The sequence below is a fragment of the Notothenia rossii genome (genome assembly GCF_949606895.1).
Source record: "Notothenia rossii genome assembly, chromosome: 1".
Classification (NCBI taxonomy): Eukaryota; Metazoa; Chordata; class Actinopteri; order Perciformes; family Nototheniidae; genus Notothenia; species Notothenia rossii.
Window position 1 is genome coordinate 62648292 of NC_136912.1, and position 20961 is coordinate 62669252.

The window sequence follows — 20961 nt, forward strand, 5'->3', positions numbered from 1 at the left end:
TCGGTGTGCAGGAGGAGGGTTTGGTGCGCTTCATCCTCGCACAAGTCTGCGAATAGACGCTTGTTGGTGGGGCGACCTTCGATGAAATTGTCTATTTTAACAACAGTTGAGAGTGTTTCGCTGAGGTCTTCTGACAGTTTCTTGCTGGCCAGGGCCTGGCGATGTATCACACAGTGAAATATTGTGCAGTGTGGGGCCTTTTCTTTCAAGCGACTGTTAAATCCCTTGTTTTTCCCCATCATTGAGGCAGCTCCGTCTGTGCAACATGCAACTAAATTCTCATCGGAAAGATTGTGGGATGAGAGGTAAGAATCCACTGCAGTAAAATGTCCTCACCCCGGGTGGTAGGCTAGTGGTAAGGTTGACTGACATAAGAATGTCCTGCTTCCCCATCGATATATTGCACATAAACGATCAGCACAGCCTCGTCTGCTACAGTTGTGGTTTCATCAAGTTGTATGGCAAATGGCCCCTTTCCAAGCTTTTCGAGCAGCTGCAGCTCGCAGTTACTTGCCATCTTGTCAATTCTGTCTTTCACCGTATTGTTTGACAGTGGTACAGTTTTTAGCTTCTCCGCCACCTGCGGGCCGCACAGTTTCTCAACCATCTTAATGCAAGCTGGCTTAATGAGCTGCTCGCCAATGTTGTGCGGTTTCTTTGCCTTTGCTATTAAAAGTGCACATTCAAAAGAGGCCTCGGTGGCCTTCTGTGCATCGCTGCCAGCCCTAACAAACGCTGTTCTAATATTCATTGGCTTGTTTGCCTTTGCAAGGTGTTGTTTCTTTATGAACAAGTCCCGATCACGCCCGACTGTTTCTGGGTGCATGGTCTATTGGTGTCTCTTCATTTTGCTGGGTTTCATGCTTTCGTTGGCTAGCTTCTCTCTGCATATCACACACTCTGGGCGGGTTTTGTCAGTTCCCTCCATGAAACCGAAGATAAGATAGCTCTCTAGGTAGGTCCTCATTTTTTCTTTTTGTTTGCAGATGACCTGTCATCTCCTTTACGTTTTTCCGACATTTTTAGACAAAAATATTCACCTTATGAAGTCGGTCGCTAGCTAGCAAGCGCAGCAAACTGTTATTATTATGAAAGCTGACACAGTAACGTCAATGTTGGCGCGAATTGGAGGAGTATCAGATGAATTTTTAGAATTTTTATTTTAATTAATCCATTAATTTATATATTTTATTGTAATGTAGAGACAAGGCTTTTAGCGACAATCATGTATTGTGTTACAATATGTAAAAAAAAATGATATGTAAATTTCTTTTTTTTTTAATTCTAAATATGATATTAGGCCTCAAATCATCTGAGGCCTGGCGCCCCCCTGCGATCTTTGGCGACACCCCAAGGGGGTCGCGCCCCCCAGGTTGGGAACCACTGACCTAAAGAACATATCTACAGTAGGATTAAAAGACTAATGTCACAGCAGGATTTGGAAAAACTTGTCCATGCTTTTATCTTCAGTAGACTCGACTACTGTAATGGTGTCTTCACAGGTCTCACAAAAAGATCTGCAGCTAATCGAGAACGCCGCTGCTCGAGTCCTCACTAACAGTAAGAAAGTGGATCAGATCACTCCAGCATCATTTATAAAGCATTGAATGGTTTAGGTCCAAAATACATTTCTGACCTACTGCTAAATTATGATCCATCCAGAACTCTCAGGTCTTCAGGGACGGGTCAGCTTTCTGTCAGCTTTCTGTCCCCAGAGTCAGAACTAAAGCAGCATTCAGTTATTATTCTCCAAATATCTGGAACAAACTCCCAGAAACCTGCAGGTCCGCTGCAACTCTTACTACTTTTAAATCCAGGCTGAAGACTTTTATTTTGCCGCTGCTTTTAATTGATACATTCATATCTTAAACTGCACTGTAACTTTTTTCTTTCAATTTTGTAAAGCACTTTGAATTGCCTTGTGTTGAAAGGTGCTATATAAATAAACCTGCCTTGTAAAGTCTAAAAGGCTAAATGAGAGTTTTGCTCCCTCACACTCCCCCCCTTGCCTGAAACGCCTCCATTGGACTCCTTTGTTTACTTCAGGAACATAGTTACATCACTATGTAACACTCATGCTTTTATTGGCTGGCTTGATAGAGGGTGAAAAGAGGTGCTGCAGCACAGGCAGTATGAGAAAAATAAAGAGCTTTTTGAACATTAAAACATGGAGACATGTCACAGTCGAGGCACTAAATACAAATATGAACCTGAAAATGAGCAGAACATGTCCACTTTGACATCTCACTACTTAAGGTTCAGCTCCTTTTTCAGCCATACCTTTAATAGATTCTCACTAAGAGGCGGCGGACGCTCAGATCACCGTGCTGCTGTTGGTGCTGGATGGATGCTGCTGCTGCTGCACAGTGAGTGACGCCTGGGGCAGGAGACATAGTTTAAACCCAATTTGTTGTGTTGCAGAGCAGGAGGCAGGCTCCATTAAGAGTGGATGTCAGGCTGCACGGGGCCTCACCAATCGATAGCAGATGTCTTTATGTACACTCTGAGGTGCTTCAAAATAACCTCTTTCATAACTGGATATCCACGGAGAGACACTGGATGACAGTCTGTTGGTCAGAGGAAATGGGCATATGAGATAGATTATATTGGCTATGAGGCATTGCTCTCTTATTCTTTCTCCTATTTTCTTCACTTTTGTTCCGTTTTGCTCACCTGTTAGGGATAATATCTAAAAAGTTGTTCTATTGTTCCTAGCTTTTTTATCCCCCGTAACAAGCATGGATCTTACTATCCTATTTATACCATTGTCCATTTCCAACATACTCTTGTAATACCATTTTTTAAATCAATTAGTATGGTATTATTGTTGGTATGGTAGGCTTTATATATTAGTATTAATGCTCCATTACCTTCATTTATGTCGCTTGCATTTGCTATATTGTTGTAGGACATTGAGACTCTTTAGTAAACAAACCTTTAAACAAACACATAAACTCTCTTTTGCTGTTATCTTTAACGCTCACATTGTTACATGTGACATCTCTACCAGCCAACCAGAACAACCATTGAGCTGAATGCGTATATTTTGTAACATTTCAACTTTAAAACTTAATGCTGTGTTTACAGTTTTCTGGAATGCCCTTAAAGAAGCCAAAGAGTTCGGGTGATCTGACCAGAACAGTTCACTTACTACGTACAGACACCATAATTGCATTCATGCAAATTGTAAAATAAATGTAATAATTGTTATAGAAATACCTCATTGAGCACATTTTAGGGTTATCGAGAATCAATAGTCAGCCACTGTTGTCCATTCTTTTCAGAACAGTATGAAAACCAATTTAGAGAAACTTGAACATAATCTGGAGAGCATTACAACTGATTCTGTTTCATATAGACATCTGTTGTGTTATTAATGTGAAAGGTATGTTATCATTGTATGGCAACACAGTTGAAAGTGCAGACTCATTTTAAATTGAACAAATACACTTTGTGTTGGCTTCAGCATAGAAGAGAGTATGTTGTCATAAAGTCAAACACAGAAGATTCCGAGCTAGCAAACATGGATTATGTGATGAATGACAGCTACTTACATCAAGCAACAAACATATAAACATTACGTTATTTAAATGTTTTTAGATAATAACCAATCAAAGCAAATATATAGCATACATGATTCTCACTGTAGGTGTAGAGATACATCTGACTTTGAGTCTACAATTGTGTGCTGAAGGTCGAGGTTCCTTCACACCCTACAGCTCACAAACTGTGTCTTAACAGATGAAAAATCACTCCATTTACTCCATAAGACTGTCTGTTCAGCCACTTTAATAGAAATCGATGTACTTCAGCCCAGAGGGCAGCAGCACTGCGCAGCCTCTGCCGCTCTGACCTACAAGCCACTGCTCCCCCCCCCCACCCGAAGGCTTGTCTGCGTTTATGTATGTGCCTTGTGTGCATGATCGTGGGTACAGCAGTGTGACATGAAGACAAAGAGACATGTAAAATGATAATAATTATAATTAATAATTATGTGGCCCACATTGCTTGCACTGGCAGGCGGGGTGAAGGGTGTCATTACCCTTTTTCCAACATTTAGACTGTTTCAGGGTTTTTTACCACAGAAAACCCATCGAATCATTTTCAATTTGTAGTTACCCAAAATGTCTTTCTGGTTTCACTCAGAAAGCAGTGTGAGTAAAAATAGTAGATGGCGGTTCCTGTGATCATTCTTTTATACAAGATACTTATTTCATCTTTTTTTTCATTGCTCAAACGAGCAATCTTCTGTCAAGTTCAAACAAAGTGGCTTTTATGATAATCAACTCGGTAAAAAGACTTTCTTGTAAATGGAGTCTGGTAGCTTTGAGGAGAACTTATAACAGCCTCCAGGTACACCGTCTCCATCTGAGGGACCTTTTCTGTGATTATAACAATTTGGTCGAAAACGCCCTGGCTACTTATTTGTCTAACCTCATCTCAACCCCATAGTACTATTTAAAACCATAAATTAACATTGTAAACCCCCCCACCCCCCCAGTTCCTGTTTATTCAAATGCCGACTGCAATCGTTTTCTCAATTTTTTTTGTAAACAAGGTAGCTTTATGTGAGTTCGATCATCACCCCCTCCCACTCCCCCCTTCCCTATCCCTATCCCCTCTGTCCAGTGAGGCAGGCCACGCTGAGTCATTTCTCCTGCATCACTATAGCCGACCTGACCACTGTAGTGAGCGCTATGAAATCTTCTTCAAGCCCTCTGGATGCTTTACCAACATCCATGCTAAAAGACGTTTTTTCATGTGTCGCACATCTCCATTGTCTCTGGCTCCGTCCCATCATTTTTTAAACAGGCGGTTGTTCAGCCCCTCCTCAAAAAACCCAATCTAGGTCCCTCCCTCCCGAATAATTACAGGCCCATCTCAAAGCTCCCATTTGTGTCTAAAGTTTTAGAAAAACTCATTGCTAATCAACTAAATACATTTCTGAATGACAATAACATCCTTGACAAATTCCAATCAGGTTTCAGAAAACATCACTCCACAAAATCAGCTCTCCTCAGGGTATCCAGTGACATTATGATGGCATCAGATGCAGGTGACTGCGTGGCTCTGGTGTTGTTGGACCTGAGTGCAGCGTTAGACATAGTGGACCACGCCATCATGCTAGATAGACTCAGGGAGTGGGCAGGCTTCTCAGGGTCAGGCCTCCAATGGTTTGCCTCGTACCTCAGTGGGAGAAGTTTCTCCGTGGCGGTGGGCCCGTTCTCATCATACAGCACTCCCCTATCCTGCGGCCTGCCACAGGTTTCTGTTTTAGCCCCCCTTCTTTTTGCCCTTTATGTGCTCCCATTAGGCCGCTTGATTAGCAAATTCAAGGGTGTCTCGTATCATTTTTATGCAGATGATATCCAGTTATACTTCTCCTTCAAACCCGCCAAAATGGAAAACTTAAACACCCTGGTTACATGTCTGTCTGCAATCGAGGAGTGGGTGTCAAGCAACTTCCTACAGCTCAATGCATCAACAACAGAAGTATTGGTTTTAGCGGCTGATAACATTGCCTCAAAGGTAGCAAGCCACCTGGGTTCATTTAGTGGTAACATAAGGGCAAACATAAAAAACCTTGGTGTTACCTTCGATCAGGCTATGCTACTAGACAAACACATCAAACTCCTGACCCGTACCTGTTTTTTCCATCTCAGAAACATTGCCAGGCTCAGGGGGGGATTCTATCAAATGCAGAAATGGAGATCCATGCCTTCCTTTCATCCTGGCTTGATTATTGCAATGCCCTTTTCCCCTGCCTCAATAAAACATCAATAAACCGGCTACAACAGGTCCAAAATGCTGCAGCCTGATTGCTCACTCGGTCCCAAAAAACATGCCGCATCACTCCGATCCTTTCTGCCCTGCACTGGCTCCCTGTCCATCTCAGAACCCAATTCAAGGTCTTGGCTTTCACATATAGAGCTGTCCATGACCAAGCCCCAGCCTACATTAACGACCTTATCCACCCTCACAGCACAACCCGGGCCCTGAAGTCCTCTGAGCAAGGCCTCCTAAGGGTGCCCCGAACCAGCCTAAAAACTAAGGGGGACCGTGCCTTTGAGGCGGTGGCCCCAAGGCTTTGGAATGAACTCCCCCAGACACTAAGAGCCTCTGCCTCAGTAGAGATTTTTAAGGGGCAGCTAAAGACTCACCTGTTCTGACAGGCCTTTGGGGCGCCGGAGGAGGTGCGTTTGTAGCTGTTTCTCCTTGGTGCTTTATTCTGAGTTTTACCTGCTGTGTTTTATGCCTTTTATTCTACATTTTATACTTGTACTATGAATTGTGTATTATGTACTTAATACTGTAAAGCACTTTGTACATTTGTGTTGAGAAGGGTGCTATATAAATAAAGTTGTACTTACTTACTTAATTCCTTTCACATTAATCTTGCAAAATTGCATTTGGTTTATTTCAACCAATTGTGATTGTTGGAACAATGGAAAGACTGATCAAGGTGGTTTTGAGTTTTGTTTCTATTGAGTCGGAATGAAGTATATTTCTATTAGCAGGAGCAAGGTCAACTTGCTGTTTCTTTCAATGGAGACTGGTTTCTTTGAGGATAACATATATTGCAAACGCAATGCCACCAAAAAAGATTCCACCGCATGCTGAGGAGGTTGACGACATTAAACAATCGTTAGACATGTTGACGGAGGAGGTATCTGTTGTAAGACAGCAACAGATAGCAATTATGAGCCTGGTGGAGGAATTTAAAGCCCTGAGGCTAGAAAACTCCGAAAAAGAAAAGAGGATATTCTCGCTGGAAAATCGGGTGGATGAGCTGGAACAATACACCCGAATTAACAACATCATAATCACTGGACTGGAGACGAAACCCCGCTCATACGCCCGGGCGGCGACGAGTATGACCGGAGGGGACACAAGCGAGGAGAATGCTACATCTGTGGAGCTACAGGTGACGACCTTCTTCAACACCAAGGGAATAGAGATTGACAGCGACTACATCGAGGCCTGTCACCCGCTACCACGGAGAAATAAAACTGATAAACCGGCAATAATAATAAGGTTTGCCAACAGAAAACATAACTGCAAAATCTTCATCAAGCTTAACGGATCACCAGAACAAGCCAAAGTGTTAATCATCAGGGACCTGGAGGAACTGGAAAAATACCAATGAAACAAATCAGACAGGGTAACGAAAATAAAACACTACCATGACAATTCCAGATAATATACACATATCTCCATCAAGACTAGAAACTTTTGCATACACAGAGCATAAAGCACAGGACATGGAAAATGACATTGATCCGGTAAACAACTTAGTACTGAACAATATCAAAAACAGCTGCAACTATTTCACAGAAAAGCAATTCAATGTAACGTGTCAATCAGAAGAGAACATATCAATTATCCACTTCAATAGCAGAAGCCTATATGCCAACTTCTTCAACATTAAAGAATATCTAAGTCAGTTTAAGTACCCATTCAACATCATAGCAATATCAGAGACCTGGATCAGTGCTGAGAAAGGTGTGGACTTTGAGATGGATGGCTACGAACTGAATTATACAAACAGAAGGAATAAGAGTGGAGGGGGTGTGGCAATCTATGTGGATAAAGGAATTAACTATAAGGTGGTGGAGAGCATGACAACAGCTGTTGACGATTTGTTTGAATGTGTTACAGTAGAAATTTGTATGGAAAAGTCTAAAAATGTTATTGTGAGTTGTATATACAGAGCTCCTGGAACCTGTATTGACACATTTACAGATAGTGTAGAAAACATGTTTACTAAATCATTACAACAAATGATGTGAAACATATGCAGAGAGAGACACAAACAAACTCACAGTGCATGGATCACTAATGGCCTAAAAAATGCCTGCAAAAAGAAAAATACACTATATAGACAATTCATAAAATATAGAACTTCAGAAGCAGAAAATAAATATAAAAGATATAAGAATAAATTAACCCATATTCTGAGGATATGTAAAAAAGAATACTATAATAAAATATTAGAGAATAATGAGAATAATATGAAAGGTTTATGGAAAGTATTAAATAGTGTCATTAGAAATGGAGCAAAAAGCTCTGGTTACCCTGAGTTTTTTGTGGACAAAAATAATATTATTAATAATACAGAAGATGTGGTTAATGGTTTTAATGAATTCTTTGTAAATGTGGGGCCAGATGTGGCAAAAAAAAATAAAACCGTAGAAACAACTAAAGGGGAAGATACGGACCTCTGAAATGAAAACAATAGCTCTTTCGTCCTCACACCAGTTGAAGAAAAATAAATCATAGATACTGTGCGAAAATGTAAAAGCAAATCTTCGACCGATTGGAATAATATTGATATGATTATAGTAAAAAACATTATTGAAGAAATTGCAGAACCATTGACTCATCTCTTTAACTTGTGTTTTCAATCTGGTAAATTCCCAAATAAAATGAAAATAGCAAAAGTTATATCATTTATATAAAACTGGGGATAAACATCATTACACAAATTACAGACCTGTTTCATTGCTCTCTCAGTTTTCCAAGATCCTTGAAAAGCTTTTTACAAAAGACTTGACAGTTTCATGGAAACACATCATCTTTTGGACGACAGTCAATATGGATTCAGGAAAGATAGATCAACACCTATGGCACTAATGGAATTAAGTGAGGAAATAGCAAACTGCATGGACAATAAAAACAAGCAGTGGGAATATTTATAGACTTACAAAAAGCATTTGACACCAAAGATCACAATATTTTACTGATAAAACTGGAACGGTATGGCATCAGAGGGGTGGGATTAGACTGGGTGAGAGATTATTTAAGCAACAGACAACAATTTGTTTAAATTGGTGAACCGAAATCAGAATATATGAACATAACTTGTGGGGTACCTCAGGGGTCCGTGTTGGGTACAAAGCTGTTCATAATATACATCAACGACATTTGCAGAGTATCAAATATATTGAAATTTATTTTATTTGCAGATGACACTAATATTTTTTGTTCCGGTGACAATTTGAAAGAGCTAATGGAAGTGATAACAGCAGAAATGATTAAAGTAATACATTGGTTTGACACAAACAAATTATCATTAAATATAAGCAAAACAAAGATTATGTTATTTGGAAATCATAAAACAAATCCACAGGTGCAATTAATACTAGATAACATAAACATAGAAAGAGTATATGAAATGAAGTTCCTTGGTGTGGTTTTAGACCACAACATCAGCTGGAAACTTCATATCACTCATGTAAAAGCAAAACTGGCTAAAACTATCGCAATATTGGGAAAAGCCAGATACATTCTGGACTACAACTCATTGTATACTCTATATAACAGATTGATATTGCCATATCTGATTTACTGTGTGGAGATTTGGGGAAACACGTACAAAACCAACCTACAGCCGTTATGCATATTACAAAAAAGGGCTATAAGAGTTATCAATAATGTTGGATATCTTGAACACACTAATGTATTATTTTTGAAGTCACACATATTGAAGTTTACTGATCTGGTTACATTTAAAACGGCACAAATCATGTACAGAGCAAGACATAATCTACTACCCAGGAAATTAAAAACATTGTTCGTAGACAGAGAGGGTGGGTATAATTTGAGAGGAAATCTACATTATAAACAACTCAAGGTCAGAACAACTCTGAGAAGTATGAGTATAACAATCTTTGGGGTCATTTTATGGAATGGTTTGGAGCAGGAGTTAAAACAAAGCACAAGCATAATTCAGTTTAAAAGGATGTACAGAAACACTTTTTTGAAAAACTATGAGAATGAAGAGAGGTGATTGAAGATAAGAAATTATTGTAAATGTATGTATAAATGTAAAGATGTGAGTAGGAATAAATTGCAGAAATGATTTAAAGGATAATCATTGATTAGCAGTAAGTAAGGGGTCGGAATTAATAAGCATTTGCTTCCTCCTGCTCCCTTTCGGACACTTATTATTATTATTATTATGAATATTTTTTGTTGAATATATAAATATTATTATGAATATTGATAAATACTGTATTCTAACAATACGGTATTCTGTTTTTCACATTTATTATTTTGTATTTGTTTTTTGTTTTTTTTTAATCTTTTTGAAATAAAGATGAAAATGAAATGAAATGTATGTTTTTTTAGTTAATAAGCTGTAATAATTAATTGAATTTATTGTAGATGTATCTATTATAGAGTATTCACATTTATTCTATACATTTTATATTGCATATTCTTTAGATACTCAATAGATATATGTATTTTCCACTGTAGATATGCATTTCATTTACTGTTTATGTTAATCAATTATTGTATTTCATTATATTTTCAGCTGACCTGTAAAGCCTGTTGACAGGCAGCTACTGTGAGAATAATGTTTCCCAAATTTCGATTAAGTATATTAAGGTGCAGTTGTGGGTGCCTTGTTCAATAACATCTTGCTCGAGGACCCCTTGGCACCTCTCTAGTTATTAGTTCACATTCAATATGTGTGGTACGATCGGGAATTGAACCAGCGACCCTTCGGTTCCCAAGCCAAGTCCCTAGAGACTGAGCTACTGCTGCCTCATATCTAATATTATCTATATTATTATTATTGTTTTGACTACTTATCCAATTTAACGCTGGTCACATAGCAACAGAAAGAAGCAACACTTTGTGTGTGTTGAAGCAGGAGCGGATGGTTTGCTGTCAGTACTAGTGGGTTATTTGTCCAGTTGGAACAAGGCAATTTTACACTAAAACGTTATTCACACACATTGTCCTCCTTCTTTCTCCCCTTCTCCCTATAGGAACCTGCTGTACAGCCTCCCAGGGAGGACCCCTCAGTTCTCCGTCCTCAGGTTCTCACAGGAAGCCGTCCTGCATTGCAACGTCACCAGCAGAGCTCTCAAACACAACTCGGCAGCCAAGGAAGTGCTCTGCCACAGCACCATGAACCAGTCTCAGCCCCTCATTCTCCGGGCCATCCGCTCCGCAGAGAGGCTGGTGTGTTTTGGCATGGGCTTGTTTGAAAACTACCCAAATAATAAAAAATGATTAAGCTGACAAAGACCCACAAGTGAACATAATGCACTTGAGGAAAAATTGCCACTTTTCCAGTCAATAAAGTTCAAAATCCACAACTTTATCTTAAGTTAAGGATCCACACACTCATTGAGAGGGAACATAAAATACATACAAAAATCCCATTGTGGTATTTGTACCCATCATAAAGTCCTTAATAACCAATATTGAACACAACAATATCCAATCCCGAATCAAGTAAGAAATGTTTTTTTAACGATTTTCATTTAAAGGGTCGTGAATAATGAATGTATTGAAATTATCTTGTTGCACACTAGCTCTTTGATATGCAAATAATGTGGACTTTTGACACATATTGGGTCATTTAAATTGCACTATACCCTCTCCCAATGATAGCAGACCAGCAATAAAAGGCATAGGATATTTTTTTAAATATAACATGTCCTTCATCTGACATTTGCTCTTTTTTAGATACATTTTATCCAAACAAATCCCATTTTTTAAAGAAAACTAAAGCATTAATATTACCTGATACAAAAAAAGGTTAGAAAAATCTGAATTATGTCTCTTCAGGTGCAGAAAGAGAACATATTTACATCTGTTAACACTTTAGATGCAGCCACCGTGACACAAGGGTAAGATAAAATACATTCACTTGAAAATGTCCTGATATGGTCTATATAGTTTTGTGACGACATCTGTTTTAAGAGACAGTTTTTTTTAAATGATTAATGTCACATGTTTTTTATTCTAAAAGCTTTAGGAGAATCACATTGGACAATTTACCAGATTTTGCCAGATTTGTGTTTGCTGAATCTCCGCAATGAATACATTTTAAAATTGTGTCACCTAAGAATTTTAAAACGGCAATTAGCAGTAATCTAAAAATGCCTTGTTAAGAAATAAGCCATTCTACTGTCAGAACCTTTAGCCGCTCCAAAATCACTGCGAGCCATGGCATCTTAAAACCTTTTACTGTTATTGAAGAGCAATAACTGATTTCAAAGAACAGACATTTAATGGAGTTAATGCTTTAAGCAATTCTAATTATACCCTATTTTATATCCTGCAGTGTAGTCATTGGGCAGCACCCTTAGAGTAAAACAGTTCAAATGACTGTTTCAGTTGTGTGTGTTTGTAGATGACTTTAGTGAGCCTAGACATTAAACACCCACTCATCGCTGCAGAGACTTGGGGTCAGTATCTGCTTACGGATGCCTCTGGCTTTAGGCTGGATCCCCAAACAACACAAACAGGTGGGTGGCTGGTGGGGGAGCATGTCCTTGTTGCTCACGCTAGCTTCTCCTGCTGGTAAAGCTGGTTAAATCCTTGCTGTCAGATTAAAAGAAGCAGTTGGCTTCATTGTAGGAGGCACATTGTGGTAGTCTATCCCTGTGCAAGCCAACAGAGCAACCGGAGAGAGACAAGGAAGGAAGAATTCAAAAATAAATAAGGGACTGATATTGAAAATATTGTCTGTAATATGGCACTCCTTTCAAATTTTATCAGCATATTAAATACCGTTATTGGCAAATACAACAAAATTACTTGATAAGGTGTTGGATTGAAATAACTACGTTATTTATAAAGTAAAAGTGAAACGTAACATTGTGGACACAACTCCTCCTCCAAGTCAGATTGCAAAGAATTAAAAGGAAAAAAAACCATGACAATTGATTATTACCTTGGTAAACATTTACCTGATGGGTTTATCGTCTCATTTAAAATCTCAATTTTGTTTTAATAAAGCACAATGTTTACTTGTAAGTGTGGTCCCATTGACAGTAAAATAGACACAAAAGCAGGTTATTCTTTTGGACATGGCTACCTTGGGATTGACACAAACCAACGGGCGATGTCACAATTACTATACCGTCTATGTGTGGAAGTCCTGTGTTTTGTGCCTGCTTTGTTAGAAAAGTTGGACGGCAGGAGCTCGGTTGTTGCGAGTTGGCTTGGTGTATAGACGTTCGCCTGTTCAAGTCCCCGAACAGTCCAACTTCGTAGTGTTGAACAATGGCATGGCACACCTTCACTTAATAGGTATTTTTGTGTTTTACCCTGTGAGTAGATGATAAAAAGTTTTAGTTTGTGTAGCATGGACCTTATGAAAAGCATCCAAATGGCTGATAGTCACGTCTACTTAATATGCTAATAACAATCGAACCAGGAGCAAAATGAGTCCTGACACGAGACGAAAACCAAACGCTTTTTAATAAGCTTCCTTAATTTGAATCAGCCAGTACTTGAAAACAGCTACATTCTGCCACACTTGGCTTCTCAGTCCTAAGCAGCATTCATAACAATCTCCCAGAGTAAATTAGTTGAAACACTCCAATGCTTTGGCGCTCATAAGTGAAGATAAACAGCAGAATGGGAATCACAAGGCCCAGTAATTCCAGATGGATGCATTTACAACCATTATGCACTGTTTGACAATTGTTCTCTATCGCCACTTGTCATTCTCTGCCATTTTCCTAATGTCTGCAAACTCCTAATGTTTTACGTAGCATCAGTCAGCGATATCCATCTGCCTCCTCTGTCTCTTTATTCTCCTCACATTCTCTCCCTAATTAATGCCACCATCCAGTCATCTCTCTCATTGTGCAGCACTTTGCTCAGGAGCAGAGATTGAGGACTTTAAAGCTGACGTATTGGCTTCTAATAGTCTGCACAGATTCCTGAGAAATGCAGTTTTTGTTACTGTTTGATATTAATATCTCATAATGCTATTCCAAAAACATAATTTTTGTGAGGAAGGGCAATGGTTCTTAAACTGTAATCAAATCTCAATCTAGCCAATCAAAAACCAGATCAGCAGGTCTAGTCCTTTCAAATTCCACTGAGTCATGTGATTCACAGTTATGTAAAAAATATGCGTTAATGGGATTTCTGGGTTTTTTGTAGTTAGGCATGATGTTTGCTAGAATAGTCTTTGTGTGAAAAAAAGTGAGTAAAGCACTATTTTATACCAAAAAAACAGTTTCGTACATAAAGTTATTTGTTATAGTTTGAATGTTTTTTAGCATGATGGAAAGAGAGAGCTGTAGCTTGTAAATTCCTATGAAATCTAAATTTTGTACACTTTGAAATGAGAAAAACCGAGAAATACTTTTGGATAGAAGGATCGTTTTCATTTCATTTCAAACCTTTATTTATCCAGGTGTATCCCTTGAGATCATTGATCTCTTTTTCAAGCGAGACCTGCTGAATGAAATCAGAATTTTGTACACTTTGAAATGAGAAAAACCGAGAAATACTTTTGGATAGAAGGATACCAACATTATTGGCCGTGTTTGAAACCTCATACGCACTAGCCTTTTTAAGTATGACATTCGCACAGCAGTATGTGAATTGTTTGTATGCAAGAAATGCAGGACGAATGCCACGTGAGAAAGAATATCTGAGTATGCAGCATGATCTTACAGTGCTCGACCCAGTCAACTGCCCCACAATGCATTGCATCTGGGTGCTATGTGACGGTTTTATAAGATTTAAAGCTAAGCTAAACACTGTTAATTTGTCACTTAATTAATGGGTATACATGATTTTAAATGCAAAAAAGTAAATATTTAGACTCCCAATATGTGATCAGTTTATCAAAGTAAGGCCTGTTTGGAAATGAGCAGCAAGTTTTTCAGGGATGTGAGAGCCGCTGGCGGTCATCTGATACATCAACACACTCTCACTCCATAATCGTCCAGGAGCGACGTTTGGTCAGGGTCCCGTGGCGTGCAGTTGTGACGCTCCTAGGCTCCTTCAGCTTCATAAAGGGACGCAAATAGCTTTCAACTGATTGCAATGTATTCCCATCTGCGGTGGGATTTGACGCTCATGGAAGCACGGCATTCGTTTGTGTCGGCTGCCCTTAAAGGCAGTGTGAGCGTCCATTCCCATTGGATAACGGAGAATTGTACACCCGGAACTACGTATTCCCCTTACTGTCGATTGATTTTACAGTGATATCTGCACTAGGCCTACTCATCGACTAAAAAACACCAGATTATCCTTGTTAATTACACAACATTGATTGGTTTAAATTGTGTGCAATGCTTTTGTATTTTTCCCCTTCGATTCGGAGAAACAAATATTTTTTCGGAGTAAAGGATGGCATAAGACACTACACTACCCAGAATCACCAGCTATCGTTTAGGACTACACCATGTGCTCTGTTTGACAAACCCCGTGATTAGTTCTCATGCGATTGGTTGACCTCCAACTGCATTCCATATGATAAAAAACGTTTCGTAAAAGATAAAATCATACTTTATTCAGCAGTGCTTGCTTTACTCTTTGAAATTCATCACATGAATGCATTGTAATAAATGGTTCGGCTGCATTAAATATATTACACATCTGTCTTAGTTCTTTATTTTTATTTATCTACAGAGATCGGGCTCAGAATAGACCGGAAACTATTCTTTTACCGTTCAGTTTGAATTTCACAATAAAGTTAGTAATAATATTTTGTTTTGATATGATTGTTTTTTATTAACTACTAGACCGCTGGGTCATGTTAAGACCATCTTTTCTGTGTTGCTGTGGGTTTTTTCCATCGCTTTTGTGTTACAAATATCAAAACAGTAACAAAATATATCCGTCATAAACTAAACCAGAAGCAGCAGTATATTTTATTTTGTTAACACTGTAAACTTGACAGCTATTTAACCCAAACCACCTACTGGTTAAAGCACGTTATTACACGTTTAGAGTAATGCAATGCATGTAGATTGTGTTGCTTTTTAATGACTGTTTAAAATGCCTTTTTCTTAATGTTTTTTATTATTATTAACTACTTGTTACTTGTTGCTAGGGACGCTGCTATCGATATTGTGTTTCGCAACATGTTCTCTATCTATAGCACGTCTCTACTGGGAGTTGTAGTTTTAAAAGACGTTTTCGTATTTCCCATTATAAGAAGTTGCTAGTATACTGTGTACATCCCTGGAGGTTTAGGGGATGGGAAACACTCAAATGTAAAACATATAATTAATAAATGGGTGAAAATTGCTTGTGCCTATAATGGGCAGCATTAATATATATACCCACATGCCAGCTAAGGTCAGAAGAGCTTTATTTAACAGCTGGTCTTATGTTTGTGACCCCTCCTGTCGTTAATTGATAACATTACATTACATTACATTAGTTGATAAGCCTAAAACATGCACTTGTCAAGGTTCAGAGGCAAATTTTGCAAATATGGCAGTAGCCATCGATCATCTTAAAATAAGATATACTTTATTGATCCCAAGTTGGAAACATTTGCGTTACATCAGCATGTGTAACAGTTGTACATATGCAGTGGTGTTTATTTGTAAATCATTTAGTATAATCACACAAATTCTGTGTTTTATATTTAATAATTCTGTGTTCTTTATTTATTAATTGTTCAATACCTGACAAGGCCGGAGATGAAACATCTATACATCCTATAAGAGTATAATACATATGTATAATATCAGTTAAAATAAGTGCTTCAACATAGTTAACATTGCTGGAGGTATGCACAAATATTGATAGATGTCTTGTAATGCACTATTGAGGAACCTGCGACCTGACTACACCGTTTGTGAATATGATATGTCAATAAACCTTCGAAAATCTTGAAATCTTGAAAGGGATGTGCAAAATAGTCATTATATACAGTCTTTAATAAACGATTAGTAGAGAATAACGAGTAATGGATATACTTTATAGGGATCCTATTCATATCTAATAATAAAAATAATGAAATTCAATAACATGCTTTAACGACTAGGTGTCCCTTTATATCAGCTGTGCACCTTTATGGTGTAAATTCAGCCTATCTACCAATTGGATCAAATATAAAAGTCAGCCGAATTAGTGTTGATACTGCAAAGAGACGTATTGTGTGAAAAGAAATGTAAGATGTTGTTTAATTGCTGATATATGTATGATCCACGTCACGTTTTCAGTGTTGGCGGCAGTTCCTCATGGTTGTCTAGAAGTCTTCTCATCAGGGCTCTATAAATAGAGAACTAGGGCAGATATGTAATATTTAATGCAGCCGAACCGTGTATTACAATGCCGTTATGTGATGACTTTCAAAGAGAAAAGCAAGCACACTCGGAATAAAGTATTATTATTTTTTTTTTAAATGTTTTTGGTCTATTTGTTAATGACGATGTGATGTGAGATGTGAGACTGGAATTGCACAGGGGAAAATAACGTATCTTTAGATGCGGATTTTGTTAAACTAATACGTTTGCGCTGTGGACCAACACTATTGACGGGGAAGGGGGTAGCAATAAAGATAACACCATTAAACAGTTACAAAACATAACAGAAATAATATCGATAGCAGCGTCCCTAGCAACCACCTTGGTAACAATGAAAACGTTCTATGGACGCAATTTCCTGAAGTAATCTTCGTAATAACTAGCAAACTGAAGATCATGTACATCCACTGCACACATAATCTGAAATAACAACTCATATTTCTCGCATCAAATGACATCAAAACGCATTTTAATGGCCAAACTAACTTTAAAATAGACATTTTCCACCGAGAATAAAACGAAGTTCGGCCATGTTTTTTTTTTCTGCAGGGAGAAATTGACATAAAAAATGGTGAAAAAAAACGGGGTTTTTCAAACAGAGCACAAGGTGTAGTCCTAAACGATAGCTGGGGATTCTGGGTAGTGTGCCATCCTTTACTCCGAAAAAATATTTGTTTCTCCGAATCGAAGGGGAAAAATACAAAAGCATTGCACACAATTTAAACCAATCAATGTTGTGTAATTAACAAGGATAATCTGGTGTTTTTTAGTCGATGGGTAGTGCAGATATCACTGTAAAATCAATCGACAGTAAGGGGAATACTTAGTTTCGGGTGTAAAATTCTCCGTTATCCAATGGGAATGGACACTCACATTGCCTTTAAAGGCAGCCAACACAAACGAATGCCGTGCTTCCATGAGCGTCAAATCCCGCCGCAGATGGAAATACATTGCAATCAGTTGAAAGCTATTTGCGTCCCTTTATGAAGCTGATGGAGCCTAGGAGCGTTACAACTGCACGCCACGGGACCCTGACCAAACGTCGCTCCTGGACTATTATGGAGTGAGAGTGTGCTGGATACATCTTTTACCTATGCTAGTAAAATTATACTTACAGTAATTGTTAATCTACTAGGTAGTATGTAATATGCAGTATGTGCACATTTTGTATGAGGTATGTAGTACCTTAGTATGTGATTTCTTACACAGCCATTACTACAATTGATTCTTTATATTCCCAGTTAATCAGTTTATTCCTAAAACCGTGTGTCCTAAAATGAATGTTCCAATACAACTAAACTGCATTTTCAATTACATTTCATGGGAAAGTATTTCTTCCTGAAAAACATTTCTGCAACAAAATAGTTTTGCATTTGTAATAAACAAAAAAAATTCTAATCCAAGAGAAAATATCTTTCTCAAGTTAATGAAAAGCTAATGTTTTGGATGGAAACTTAATTTTTGGGAGTTTAACCTCTAGCATTTAGTGCGTCCACAGTCATAATGATGAAACTGGTTATTTTTAGTCTCGAAAACGTGTTTTTTAATAATTACATTTAATGTGCAACACATTTGATACACAACATTTTGTAAGGAAAATTTCCTATTTAATATTTGATTGTCAAATTTGTAAATAAATAGATTTGCAATACTGATTTATGAAAATGAAAGCTTTTCAGGGATCCAAAAAATAAATGTGCATTGCTTTAAATAATGTGCCTTTTATGATAAAAAAATACTTTAATTCATAAGCATGGTGACCCAAAACATTGATTAAAATCAAGAGTTGTATTGTTAGAACATAAGGTTCATTTTTGTTGCAGCGCAATTGCATACAAAATCAACAGAAAACACTCCATGTGTGTAGCTACAGCTAAAATAGTAAAAATTTGCACATTTGCTACTTGTGGTAAATACAGACTGCTAAAACCCTCACACTTTTGAAAATGGATGAATTATGCAAGGTGAACATTTAAAATCTGCATGGTACATTCCCGTATCAAGAGAAAAGTTGCATTGTTGAATGTTTTTTGTAATCAATGTATTGTTTAAAGTTAAGGGATACTTTTTATTGACACTTTCTGGGGCAAAAAGTTAGCGTACTGTAAGCAGCATCAGACAACATTATATCATGTCTGCAAATTGTATATGTAGCCCAGATAACTAGACATCATGCAATAGGATCACACCAGCTGCAACGGCATATAGAGTGGTGCAGTGATGACATCTTTTTCTCGGCCGACCCGGAAGTTAGCATCACAAAGGCTCCCTCGCAGTGGCTTCTAAATATGTGGCACATTATCTGCTATAATAACACACTTGCATCGCTGCATGAATCTTCTACGTTTGTTCTGTTTTATACTTGCATGATAAAACGTTATCATTACTTACTCATTATTGTGCAATGAGTTTATGCTTGTTTGTGCTATTAAGCATAAAAAAGGTTCTTGACCTTGTTTGCTCAAAAATAGGTTGTCATGTATTTTATATAACTAGTAGTAATGTAGAAACAACCAGGGCCTCCATCCTACCTCTTAAGAGGTCTCAACTCATACAGTAGGAGGGAAACACCTTAACTTGTTTGTACAATGAGGTTTTTATTGTGTACAGTATTTATTCAAACATTAAGAGGCTTAAGTTGAACTATTAGGCAATGTTATGTCATTTTAATTGAAATAATCAATAGCTGCTTTATTGTGGAATTTGCGCAAAATTGGAAATGTTCTTTGTGATGTTTCTGTTTAAATAGATTCTCCACATCTTTGAATTTAACCTGAACACATACTCAATCTGTATTCTATTATGAGTTTGCAGAGTTGTACATTTAATCAAACTTAACAATAAAAAATGTCTTCTTTGAAAACCTACCAAACACTTTCAAATGTAACTTTTAAATAAGCTGACTTTGACTCTCAAATGTAACACTGTTATCATGAGTTAAGTTATTAGATGATTCAGTATGGCCTCATTTCTGTATGCATGACATATTTTCTTCAGTAGCATAAGCAGGGATTTTTCTAGCATGTTTTATGTCCCTTTTGAGCGTTCAAGTCTTGAATTTGTAATGCAATAAAGACCATTTTCAAAAAGTTTGTATGTTATTGCTTGTGTCACAGAAAACTATTAAGACAACACAACAGGACACTCGTCTTTCACATATTTAAAACTAAGCATTTCTGCAACAAAATGGTTGTTTATGCATGTGGCCTAACTTCTGTCCCTGCTAACACATGGATGCCGGCGAGTCGGAGCCCGATTAAGTTTTGGTATTGAATAAATTGTTTTTTATTAAAGAAGAATAAGCAGCTCCATTAATCCCAAAGAGGGAATTCCGTTTTTCATGCTCTTAACTAATATATATACACGGTAAAAATAATATACACATGCAAATGACCTAAACACATTTGTCCTAAATGTTTGTTTTTTTTGTGTTTTTTTCCATCAGTTTTTCCATTATTTTTCATTAAGTCTGGATCACTCTGTATTTGTGTTCTGATCAAGTCTTGAACGGCACCTATTTGGTTCCGGACATCTCTAAGTGGTTAACCAAGCATGAAAAAGACTTAAGTAAAAATATTTCAAACTAATTGTACTTAAGTTCAGTTTTCATGTTTTATCAAATGAAAATCCCAAAATTGAAAACAAATAACAACAAATAATATGATACTCTGGTCCAGCCCTTTACTAGTGAAATGTACTTAGGTTCCTGAGTTGAGCATAACAGCCAGTCAGATGAGAGGAGGAATTATTTTATTTGCAAATAATAAAACAGATGTATTTCCAGTGTCTGTTATGAGCCCCCATACTACACTTCTCTGTCAATGCTATGTTTTGTATGGAGCATTGTATCACCATCACACTTAATATTTATTTATAACAAGGCTTCAAAGTTTTAAGTAAACATGGCTGAATGACTTCTGTCTGTGCA

The 20961-nt window shown here is 37.6% G+C and overlaps 1 protein-coding gene across 1 annotated transcript in view; it reads left to right on the forward strand.

Moving 5' to 3' along the window:
• The window catches only part of naaladl2 (N-acetylated alpha-linked acidic dipeptidase like 2), a 1042014-nt gene extending 1026808 nt beyond the window's left edge, over nucleotides 1-15206 (forward strand). Inside the window, exon 18 of the mRNA XM_079650093.1 lies at nucleotides 10779-15206. Within this exon, the coding sequence (XP_079506219.1) occupies nucleotides 10779-11025 (247 nt within the window). The 3' untranslated portion in view covers nucleotides 11026-15206. The remainder of the gene's footprint in view (nucleotides 1-10778) is intronic.
• The last annotated feature ends 5755 nt before the right edge of the window (nucleotides 15207-20961 follow it).